The sequence below is a fragment of the Sander lucioperca genome, chromosome 19, assembly GCF_008315115.2.
Source record: "Sander lucioperca isolate FBNREF2018 chromosome 19, SLUC_FBN_1.2, whole genome shotgun sequence".
NCBI classification, from domain to species: domain Eukaryota; kingdom Metazoa; phylum Chordata; class Actinopteri; order Perciformes; family Percidae; genus Sander; species Sander lucioperca.
In genome coordinates this window covers 5,064,856-5,077,485 of record NC_050191.1, presented here as the reverse complement: position 1 = coordinate 5,077,485, position 12,630 = coordinate 5,064,856, and the positions used below count along the sequence as shown (strand labels likewise).

The 12,630-nt window shown below is 38.1% G+C and overlaps 1 protein-coding gene and 1 long non-coding RNA gene across 4 annotated transcripts in view; one reads left to right on the top strand and one right to left on the bottom strand.

Moving 5' to 3' along the window:
• cnih3 (cornichon family AMPA receptor auxiliary protein 3) overlaps positions 1-12,630 on the bottom strand; it is a 143,932-nt gene that overhangs the window by 15,260 nt on the left and 116,042 nt on the right. Inside the window, exons 5-6 of one of the 3 annotated variants that reach the window (XM_031300182.2) lie at positions 3,592-3,738; positions 2,848-2,903 (exon numbers count right to left, since the gene is read on the bottom strand). In XM_031300182.2, the coding sequence (XP_031156042.1) occupies positions 2,876-2,903; positions 3,592-3,738 (175 nt within the window). In that variant the 3' untranslated portion in view covers positions 2,848-2,875. The remainder of the gene's footprint in view (positions 1-2,847; positions 2,904-3,591; positions 3,739-12,630) is intronic. The other 2 variants (XM_031300184.2, XM_031300183.2) reach the window with 2 other exon arrangements.
• LOC116050152 lies at positions 5,538-10,582 on the top strand. The gene is made up of 3 exons (XR_004105031.1): positions 5,538-5,549; positions 9,667-9,675; positions 10,391-10,582. It is a non-coding gene; the product is annotated as an uncharacterized LOC116050152 (long non-coding RNA).

The window sequence follows — 12,630 nt, the reverse complement described above, 5'->3', positions numbered from 1 at the left end:
GACTACATCATCCCAGAGAGTCTAAGGAGTGTTAAAAACACACTTTTAGATTTGTGAAAGCTTTATTCTATTTGTGAAAATGCAATAAAGGGAGATTTTACTGTTTTTTTTCACACATAGACCACATTAGACCAGGACTAGATCCAAAACCGCAATACATAGACTTGTTCAATCTGGACTACATTATCCCAGAGAGTCTAAGGAGTCTTAAAAACACAGTTTGAGATTTGTGAAAGCTTTATTCTATTTGTGAAAATGCGATAAAGGGAGATTTTACTGTTTTTTTTCCATATGTAGACCACATTAGACCAGGTCTAGATTCAAAACCGCAATACCTAGACTGGTCAAATCTGGATGTCATTATCCCAGAGAGTCTAAGGAGTGTTGTGTGTTATGTATACCACATTAGATCAGGTTTCCAAAAGGTAAAAATAACTTTTCTTTTGAAGTGAGAAGGAAGAGCTGCTCATGGATATAAGAAATGACATGGAGAGACGTGGACTTCTACGTTGAATGTCAATTAGCAACGGCCATGCTGTGGCAATAAAATAAAACAGTGGACCTGCTATAAAAGCATTACTAATCTGAAATCTGTTTTTAAGACTCTTTAGCCTCTCTGGGATAATGCAGTCCAGATTTGACAAGTCTAAGTATTGTGGTTTTGGATCTGGACCTGGTCTAATGTGGTCTACATATGCAAAAAAAACAGTAAAATCTCCCTTTATACCATTTTCACAAATAGAATAAAGCTTTCACAAATCTGAAACTGTGTTTTTAAGACTCCTTAGTCTCTCTGGGATAATGTAGTCCTGATTTGACAAGTCTAAGTATTGTGGTTTTGGATCTGGACCTGGTCCAATGTGGTCTATATGTGAAAAAAACAGTAAAATCTCCCTTTATTGCATTTTCACAAATAGAATAAAGCTTTCACAAATCTGAAAATGTGTTCCTAAGACTCCTTAAGACTATCTGGGATAATTTAGTCCAGATTGGACAAGTCTAGGTATTGCGGTTTTGGATCTAGACCTGGTCTAATGTGGTCTATATGCAGCTAGCAGCTAACGGCCAACGGCTATCAGCTAGCAGGGCAAGCTAACTACCGGCAGGATTGATACAAGGACCAGGGTAGGTGAATTTATATTAATTGCATTTTGTGTCTGTTAAGAGGCACAAAGGCACTCTAAAACCTGCCCCGACCACTGCCGTTTTAGCTCAGGGGACGCTTGTTTTTAGGGACGCCTAAAAACCTCTTTAAGACCTTACTGTTTAACCAGAAACAGCTCTGAAGTCGCTAGCGCTAAACCCACCAGACTCCATTTAAAAAAACAATACTTTTAGCGTGTATAGAGCCAACCTATTTTCACATGTAAATCGGTAAAGTATGTGTTTATTTCAACCAAAACTAGAGTTGTGATGTTTGGAAAAGTGGAAAGACGACCCCCAAAACGGCTTTTCATAGTTTTAATTTGTTTCTGTCGACTTTGAATGAAGTGTATTTTACGATGCTAGAATTACTGTTTATTTACATGGAGTCTGGTGGCTTAAGCGAACGCAATTTCACGGATGTATTTATGTTTAAAAAAAGGATATTACTCTTTACCAGAAAGGTCGACCTCCTTAGAAATCCTTTCCATAATGTTGTCAGACACTTAGAATATTAATCTGAGCCTGTCAGTGGCAAAACAACCACTTTTGTGAACGTAAATACAAGCTGCACAATTGCCCTATTAACTTACATTGTAGCTTGTTTCACTACTGCCAACTGCAGCGATCTCGCTTAATACTGGACCAATGTCAAAGATTGTTGTTCCCATCAGTCACTTAGACACAAAAACAAACAACACAAATGTCTTTCATTCATTAGCCCAAATGTGTCTAACAGTGTTCTTACCCAGAGAAATCTGTATTTTTATTTAAGGTAATGGTCAGTAACTGTTACATTTGTTCGCCTGTCAATGGTGTTATATTTATATTTGCGCCTGCGTTGTGGTTGTGTGCCTGAAGCTATCATAAATTTACTTTTTATCAAGTTCTTGGCAGCTTGGTTCCCAGCCCCTCTGCCAACAAGCTGAGCTCAACAGTGTCACCAAACTGCATCTTTTGTTATCGTTTTGATTTAGAGACCCCTAGCAACAGAAAAATCACATATTGTACATTTAAACAATTCACATTATCTTTAAAGTTATCTTGAAAAAAGATATGCATTAACAAGAAGCAGCACCTTATCTCCCTGGCAAATGTTGATTTTAGGATGTTATTTTAGGTTAACTTAATGCTACTTTTATCAAAACCAAACAAATACACCAAAGAATTGTACCTTGTGTTGTGTAGAATAATAACACTTACCACATTGCTCATGGTGTTGCTTTTCTACATGTGTGGTATTGCTGTGATAAACATATCGACATCACTATTAACAAAGCACCTACTGCCTTAAAACAGCACATCGCTTCTCTACAAGTATGGGACTGTCCAGAATGTGTCAAATGTTTACTCACAGCACTATCACACATATACAAGAACAACTCCATGTTAAAGTTGCAATCCTTTTTAAATAATGGAATCATTTTTCTTTAAAAATCCTCTTTTTTGCTATTATGCTGCCATGTCTGGCCCATAGAAACTACAATCTGTAACCAACATGGCTCTACTAAAATCTTGAAATCAGTTCAAAGCTTCAATCCATATAGTCACAGCAGTCCTTCATGGCACGAACTTGCCCCTAAAACAGATCAAGATCAACTGTAGTGACCATATGGAAGACCATTAGGGTAAAACTTGCTTGAGAATAAAACTATTCCATCTCAAAATACTGCCATATAAAATAAGGTGAAAAAAGGATTGTACCTTTAAGTGTTTCCATTGATAAGACCTATTAGAGGGATATATCCAGGTTCCACACACTGCAGCACCCACATGACACATGGAAAGAATCCGGAGTGATTAATAACAGCATTATTAGACAAGGACAGCAACATTGTTTGCATTATTATCATGTAAAAGTAGAACATTTTAGCAAAAACTCTAAAAAATCGAAAAAACATTTCACAGGCAAACAAAAAAACTCTATTTAAGAAATACCATGATTTACAGAATTAACTTATGTATAAAAAACACAAAATAAAAATGTTTATTTCCCTCTCTTATCCACCTAAGCATTCTGGTAGTGCTTGTCAATGAAGTAAAGAATCAAATTCTCTCAACATCACATGCATTAGCAGTAGTGGGCCTAATTTTAAACCTAAGTAACCTGACAGATCTAAATAACTTGCATGTGATTGCCAGAGAAATGGTTACTTTATTCAATGATTTGCACTCACATTGCTTCATCAGAGCTGGGGAATTAAACCAAGTTAAATAATCGTGATAGAAATAGGGATGGAAACAAACATATAGTGTATGTACTCATTTTCACAATTTCCTAGTTTTATATTTTCACTATTTCCCTTCAATTCCTGGTCTAAGTAATATTTCTTTTTGAAGTAGCTTCAGTTTGATGTCATAGTTTTTTACTCTAGCTGTTATAATCAGATTAATGTAATCTCTTTACATAATTCAATTATTGTCCCACACCGCCTGCCACATGCTCACCAGTACAGATAGTAGAAGAAGGAGAGGACGAAGAAGGAGAGCTTGCACCAGGCCTCCTTTAGGCAGAACTTGAGCGTGTCGCCATTCATCACGGACGCTGGGTCGTAGAGCAGCTCCTTAGTGTCCGTTGGGGAATGGAAGTACCTACCACAGAGGGCAAAGACCAAATCGCGGGTAGTTGACCCGTTCCAGACCCCAGGGGGAGGGGGAAGGACAGAGGGACGGAGGTAGGCGGGGGAGATGATGGGAGGAAATGAGGAAGGAGATGGCATGGAAAAAGATGGCATGATGAGTTATGGGGACAACATCATGCAGCAGATGTGGGTGAAATAGTAGTTGAATATGTTTGTGAAAATCGACCGTTCCCTAAACCTTTCCTGAATAGTTGTTTAATCGTTCATAGTTTAGCAACTGTAACTAGGTACGGCAGGCCTGTCAAACTTTGGATACCTCCACATTCTAAAGCAGGGTGCTTAGTAAAAGTGTAAGGATTAAACTATCAGTACGTTTACATGCACATAATATTCAGGTTTTTGCCCTAATTCCGAAAAAGATGATATTCCGATTAAGCTGTTTACATGGCTAATGAAAGTGAATATTCCACTAATATTCCTGTTTACATGTAGCCGTGCAAAACAGGATTTCTTTCAAAGTTTACCAGCGGTGGGGGACTTGTTGGACCGGGCGAACACAGTGTCCCTCTTTCATTCCTTCAACCAGCTTCTTGAAAAGGTCGGCATAGCAATGTTTGCGCATATCCAAAAACCTGTTGACATCCAAGTCTTTGATAATGTTTAAAAGTAGCTGTGTTTCTCCTTCTTATCGGGTCTCCAGCCTTGCAAACTGAAACCATAGCAACGCACAGAGCTGACCGTAAGCCGTAAACAGGCAAGAGGCCGTAAACTGGCCGCAAACTGCGGTAAAAACCCTGATTGAGACGCATATTCCAAATGCGCTGTATACATGTCCAAACAATGCCTCTAAAACCCGAATAATACCGGAATATCCCACGTCTTAATCTGAAAATGCTATATTCGGAAAAAGGCCTTATTCGGAATATCCAACCGGAATATGGAAACATGACCTGTATCAAATTTGGAATACTGTCATATTCGGAATAATAGTGGAATATTGGTGTGCATGAAAACCAAGGGGGTAAGCTTCTCCTCGGACCGCGAACCTCCTATGGCGCCATTTTGATGCTACAAAGCTATCACCCCCCGTTAGCATCCCATTGACTGCCATTCACTTTGACAGAGAATAACTTTACATCTGAAGCGTTTAAAGACTCTATTTGTCCATTGTTTATTTCTAAAGAAACACGACAATGTATAAAAGGCTCCATTACCTTGTACCTCACGTTATGGCTCCGTAGCAGACGTTTTTGTAAAAATAGGCTAACGATTGTGTCATAACCACGCGACTTACTGTCGTATAGTAGAGGAATTACCGTATAGTACAGGAGAAGCGCGCAGGCAGTTTCGTCTCACATTAGCTGTTTAAGTGTAATTACTAATGTTAACTATCATTTTAGTGATCAATAATTAGCCTGTGCCTATGTTATTTCCTTACATATACCTACGCTCTCCGTCTCTGCAAGATTGGGAATGATTGAGATTTCTCTTGGCACAGCTACCAGAAGACTTTCAGACACGTTGCTCACGGCACATTTACGTCGTCTCTCTCAGTTGGAGGCTGCGCAGTAACGCTCAGCGCTCACCGGAAAAGTGCTTCTAACGGCCTTCACTGGTCTCCATCCAGAGCAACGGGATCTGTTGGTCCATTCTTATATACAGTCTATGATGAAAACGTGTCTTTATAAGCCTTAGCGTTGGCTGCAAATGTTAGCATGCTAGCTTGCAACCGTCTGTAGTAACCTAGCATAACGTTCAAAACCAAGTAGCTAATTATGTTTTTTGTAGGACTACAGGTTATGATAGAAAAAGCTCAGATCCACTGTGTAGTAGTCCCCCACTGCATCAGAGCCACTTGTTTTTCCGTGAATCATACCTAAACTCTGCATTGTTTGCCAAAAATGTTTTTGTACTGTAAGCATCCAAATAGGGTTATATTAAAACAAAAACATCTATCTTTCTGAATATACTCTAATATTCAAGCTAACTAGCTACTGCTGCTCTTTATTTCCTAGCCCCATCTGTGATACCACCACTCTTTTATGTATACAATGATTTGGTCACATAGCATTTACTACACAAACCTTAAGGAAAAGTCAAGACACTATTTTTAACCTTTTATCCAGCAGCGGATTAAAGGTATTTTGTTATTTCACAGATGTCTACTGTCTGTCTGGAGTGTTAAAAATGATTGCCTGGACAGGACCCAAAGTTAAATACAACATTTCCACAGGCTGCCACTACCACAGCTTAGTATGTAGCTAGGCGTAGTGAAGAAGAAGAAGAAGGCTGTGGAAATGTTGAATTGAAACTTTGATCATTAGGGGCACAGAAGTAACTCTGGATAACAGGGAAAATAGTGGTTAGATTTCCCCCTGAGGTTTGCGTAAAAAACATTGTGACTGAATCACAGATTAATGTAATTTGTACTAAGATCTTAGATGTGGCTAATTATTTCCATGTCTTTTACATGGATCATCAACTGGTGAGGATACTGAGTTCTTGGTAGCAACACATCAGTTTTTTTAGCACAGTATAATGTATTTAGCCATCATGTGCAAATTTAAGAACCTTTTTACAGGGTTCTTGTTTTAAAACAAGTCAGCTAGGAACAGCGTTCTTACATATTATATATATTTTGTATTAAATTTCTATCAATTTTTGGGTTTGCCACATTTAGTTTAAGCGTCACAGGTTTAACAGTAAGTAAGGGGATATGGGTAACTCCTTATCCCCATTACTGACTGTACGGATATCCCGATAAGGAGCGATTGGTTTGACTTATCTTGTGGTGCAAAATGTTAATTTAAACAAAGTATGATTACATATTTGAATGCATATTCAAATCAATTTTCACCCAGGTCAGTTATGTTGTTATAAAGGTATCGGGACTGGGGTTTATTCTAAGTTTCTAAATCCAGTCAGCTCAGTAAGTTGATTACAGCAACTCCGACTAGTGTGCATAAAAATGAGTCAAACAATGATTTTCAATGAAACATTTTCTCCCATTTCAAATTACAACCATCTATCACCTGCTGACTGATTTAAAACCTGAAGAGAAAATCCACCCAATAAAAGAATCTGCATTTGTTATTGTTATGCTTTTAGCATTATCATTATTTGTAAACACAAACAGCTCTCTCTTAAAGCTGTGTAAAATAAAGATGTGAAATGTCACCAAAAGAAAAAATATGACGGTGATTAATAGCAGAGTGGGATTGGAGAATTGTAGGATGTTTCCTGGCGCTTTTACATCCCAGTGAGACTAATTTCAGGGCTGTTAGAATTATGAAACAGACAATATGTCATACAGCAAATGAGTACTCAAGAAAATTCACCATGAGAAAACATGAAAATGGAAATTGCAACTGCTGCCTTTTGCTTTGAGAGGGCTGTTTATGTACTGATACATGATTGCATCATTACTTTTTATAAGGGGGATTTTCCCTTAATGGACCCCAGAGCTGACACAAATGAACTGTAATAATGGATATTTGTATATTAATGAAACAGACCAGTTGGATTTGTTTTGGAACCTGGACATTATTTCCCTATGTTTGTGTCTAAGTAGGAACAAATAACTTTAGAAATGGTCCAGTATTAAGCAAGACAGTCATGAAACAAGCTACAATGTTATTGTGCAATTGTGCACCTTTAATTTACATCCACAAGAAGTGCTTGTTTTACCACTGACATGCTCAGATTCAAGTGTCGGACAACATTAACATTTAACATAAAAAAATCCCCGGAATCACTATCTCAAAACCCACCAGACTCCATTTAAATCAACAGTAAATCTATCATCATAAAAAACACTTCATTCAAAGTCAACAGAAACAAAATAAAACCATCAAAAGCTGTCTTGGTTCGGCTTTCCACTATTCCAACAATTAGCACTCTGGATTGGTTGGAATAAACCCTTAATTTACCCATTTACATGTAGAAGTATGCTGGCTCTGTACACGCTAAAAGTATTATTTATTTAAATGGAGTCTGATTGGTTTAGCAATATTGATTTTGGAGCTGTTCAACAAAAGGTCTATCTCTGTAGGGATCCTTTCCATAATGTTGTCAGCCACTAAGAAGAACAATCTGAGCCTTTCAGTGGCAAAAACAAGCACTTTTAATGGACATTATTGATGATGCACATTTGCCCTATAGGGTTATATTGCAGCCTGGTTCGCAGCTGGCGGTTACAGTGTTCTCGCTCAATACTTTCCATACCAATTTCAAAGATTCTTGTTCATATTAGTCACTTGTCACACCAATGCATAGGAAAATAGGGTTAATGTTGAAAAACCCGAAATTACCCTTTACGATAGCTGGATAATGGGTTCAGCTATTTAATCCACAGAGCCCATTACAGAGAATTTCACTCACTTAAACATTAAGATTATGTTTTGCAGGGTATGATGGGTAATACAGTTCAACCAGGAAGCTTCCATCATTACGCATGTGGTCTGTTCAGTCATTAAACTGGCTAACAGATGGTTTATGCATGTCCATACTGTATTCATTTACATTGGTTACCTTGGTACAACTGTGAAATGATCATACATGTTGTTGTCATAAATTAATTACAATGTACATTCACATTTCCGTTGGCCCATAGATGACTCATGCATTTGAAAATGATTTTTAATGTATTTTGAGTGTGACAGAATGGGTTTTGTAATGAGTCACTGCATGTAATTCCCAAGTATTTCTATAAAAGATCGATGCACAAGTGACAACACTAGCTTAGTTAATAGCTAACAAACTACAACACAAAAAGCTAATACAATGTCATTATTAAAAAATAACTTGGCACAATTTGTCTCACAATTCCCCTAAGCAAAGGTAACAGACAAAATACAACATTTTTATTTTATGAACACTTATTGCTTTAACACTATAACCGCCATAGCCCAAGCCATTTAACATTGTGATCCAAAATGTTTAATTATTCCATCATAGTGTGTGCTATGTTTCCCTCCTGCCCTGACTTTTCCTAAGTACCTTTTCTGCACATGCCTATATTGTCATAATGATAGAATAATGTTTATGAAACCAAATATACTCCTCTCTATTCGCCAGGAGTAGCGCAGATCAACGTTACACGGTACACTCCTTGCAGCCAAATTAACACATTTGTATATAATGACTGTACAGCTCATTGAGAAAATGGATGTGACATAGAAACCTTTTTTATTTGAACAAAATACTAACATTTCTAAATTGTATTATTTTAATAGGTTGGTGTGGATATGCACTATCAGATGGCAGGTTGTGTGTTGACTGTTGAACTAAAAGACACACTGCGCACAGGAGAGATGGGACTTATTGTCATTCTTTCATTAGACCAACTGTGATAATATAATAATTTGCATATTTACCATTTAGTTTACCTGCCAAAATAAAAATGTTAAAATTGATTAAAATGTGTTTCAACATTTGTTTTGACTTTAACAATTTACGCTGCAGGTTATATGCTGCTACAACTCAAAACAGCATCAGATAGATCCAAATAGAGGGGATTTTGGGTTGTTTAATGAAAAACGATTTGCTCATTGAAACAAAAAAAGTTTTGTGTGAACTGTAGACTATACTTGGACTAGATAGCATATGAAAAAGCATATTTTACATTGCTGCTTTGTGTGGGTTCAAGCTGTTAAATAAGCTATCTGACTGTGTATGGTATGTGGGGGCTAAGTATGTGTATCCTTGCTGCTATAGAGATGGAGAGTGATGAAGCATTTATGGCCAATCAGCGCTAACAAAAGGATACAGATGCTCTTGGGTGTCCGGTTTAATAATAATAATACTTTATTTGTATAGCACTTTTTAAAACCAAGTAACAAAGTGCTGTACAATAAATAAAAACAATAAATAAAAACAAGATCCATAATTAAAATATAAATGCAATAAAATACTTAAGATTAGCAGAAATAGTACCCTTAAGAGCCTGGCGGTTTTAGTGTTAAAGACAGAAAAAAACAGTGGGCTAGTAGTGCCTCAACATGGCTCTCACAGACCGTTCCCCAATTAATACTTACTTAGTAGTAGTATTAATTAGCAAATATTGGTTTGCTACTATATTAATGTTCTGAATGTCGAGTGCAGCCCCTTTAAGTCATAGACATATAGAGAAATGCTGTGTAACACACACACATGAACGCACACACACACGCACGCACGCACGCACACACACACACACACACACACACACACACACACACACACACACAAACACACACATACACATTTTGAAAATGATTCAGCTGGCAACCAAAGCATTTTAAAAGGAAAATTTGACACCTTTTATGTATATGGGCAATCAGCGTTGATGGTTAATGTAGTCGATTGAAGCAATAAATGCCTCAGTGCGTGCTATATTCACGGAGAACGATTAGTTTTGCAGCTGCAAAATCTGTTCTTCCTGCATCCAGCGCTGCCATTTGATGTGACAGTGATGTACTTGGAGGCAAGGAAGAACTAAAGGCTATTTCAGCCTGGATTTCGCCTACGGGTAGCCAGGTGCGTGCTCTAGAACTTCCTTCTTCTCTTTGCTTTATTGCAAACTAGTTTACGTTTTCAACAGCGTAAATGGTATCTCAAAATATGAGTGCAGAGTAGGGCTGTAACAATATGCGATATGCAACCAAAATCGCAACACTTAGATCCAGTGAGAAGGCAGAATCGTGACACACCCCTTCCAACTCCCAGAGTTATCGACCTCGGCCAATAAGGAGTCAGTTTGTTAAATGGGTGTAAAGTGGTCTCCCCATGGATGGAAGGGTCTTCCTCACATTTCCGAAGAGAGTAAATGTAGCGGTTGAATTAGTAACCAAGCTAAATTAACTTTAACAAATTACAACCCAGCGGTGAGACAAACTTAGCGCAAGCTCCACTCACTTGTCTCATCCATCTCGTGTCGCGAGCAATGCTTTAGAAACTGCCCGCCACTTCTTCAACTGAGCTTGCACTGATAGCTAGCTAGCTAACACTCGCTAGCTTAGCCTTTTACTGATCTTCCACAAAATAACTTAAAGGAGCAGCTGGCAAAGCACAGCAATGCCGCTCAGAGCAAGTTGTCTCTGGCTAAACCCAAAGCGGGGTAGGTCTACCGCGAACTCACGATACAGTGAGGAAATGACACCAGAAAGCTGACAGTTAATCTGGCTTTGAGCTTATTTTTTAGTTAGCTGTCAGCTGTGATAACTGAGAAACACTGTAGTGTTAATGTTAGCTTTAACCTAGCTTTGAGCTTCTTTTTTAGTGAGATGTCAGCTGTGCAAAGCTGATTGCAAAGGGCCTCATGCATCCAGAACAAGTAATTTCACAACTCGATGGATTCAGCATGTCTGTGTTAACAAATGCTGCACTATTCTGCACATCATTTAATTGTCTCTGTTCAACTAATGTTCATGTATGTTAACGTATTTCCTGCAGCTGCTAACTCATATAATGAAGATATACTATGCACCTAACACTTTTGAATCAAATCAATAATGATTTGGCTGTACTCACTTGTATCAACTGATCTGACCTGACATCCTGCGGCTGCAGCTGCACCTGGACACTCATATTAAAATGAAATGTGACATTCAAACATGCTCGAATCATCTCCACAATGGAGTTGAGTGTTTAGTTCTGTTTGTTTTTCAACAGTATTTTGTTACAAAGAAAACAGAAGTCTTATAGCTTTGGCTATTTATTTATTTTACTTAGGTATATTGTTAATAATTATAGCATAGTTAATATTGTTCTTTGGTGTTCAGTTTATACAGGTTTTTCAAATGTAGGGGCATTGTGGTGATGCAGCATAGTACATACTATGTACTGTAACTCCAACATCTAAGGTTACACCCCTTCACTTTTCCCATGTTGCCTGACAGTCTCAGCTATAATTAATTAATAAAAGGTTCAGTTTACCCTACAAATTTTTTTTTGATTTACCCTTAGTTGTACCTAGCGACACAGATAGTTTTGGTTTTGCAGAAGTTCTGAGATATCCATCTCTGACATTTATAATATAATGCTATTGGAGGTGGAATGGAAATTAATTAATTAGTTAAGTTACTCTGGACTAGGGATTTTAAAAGTCAGTTCAAAGTTATGAATGTCTTTTTTCCATGATTTATAAGCAGATTTGTGAACAATTATCCGTGAGATACGAATTTTGACACAAATTGTGACAATTGGGCTCTCAGGGTTTTAGTACCTTAATTTCCTCCATGATGAGCTGCTCCTACTGTTGACCGTATTGGTGAGCAAGCCAAATCATAGGTGCAAACTACAATAACTAACCTGTTTTTAGAACAGCAACATGCACTTCCTTTCACCTCGCACAGTACCCAAAAGGCTGTTGAGTGTGTGATGGAGTAAAAAAAAAAAAAAAAACTAGAACTGCAAGCAGTTATGACCAAGCCACCCACGGCAGTCGCCCCCGAAGCCGGGAGGCAAACGTTGCTAAACATCGAGAGCAGCGAGCTGCGACGTCTGCGGTACGCCGCCGTTGGAAACGTAGCAGTCACCAGTTCACCTCCATGCATATACGGACTACCTTTAAGAATTCTCCACAATAAACAAACTTCTTAACCCCCCTGAAAAACACCAGGGGAGCACACAAAAGCAAAAACCAAAACCTAACGGTAAGAGGCAAACCTCAGTAAATATTGAGAAGTGTGAGCTGCAAGGTCTGTGGTACATTTCCATTGCAAATATCCCATTAACATTGAGTAAAAGGGCCAAAACTCGTCTACATTGATTATAGCGCCCCCTAATGGCCGATCTTCGCCAAATTTGGTACAGAGCCTCAGAGCAGCATGCCGAACGAGCACTACAAGTTTCGTGTTGATTGCTTTTACTGTGGCATTGAGTTATTGGCCAAAACAAAATAAACGTTGCTTATAGCGCCCCCTAA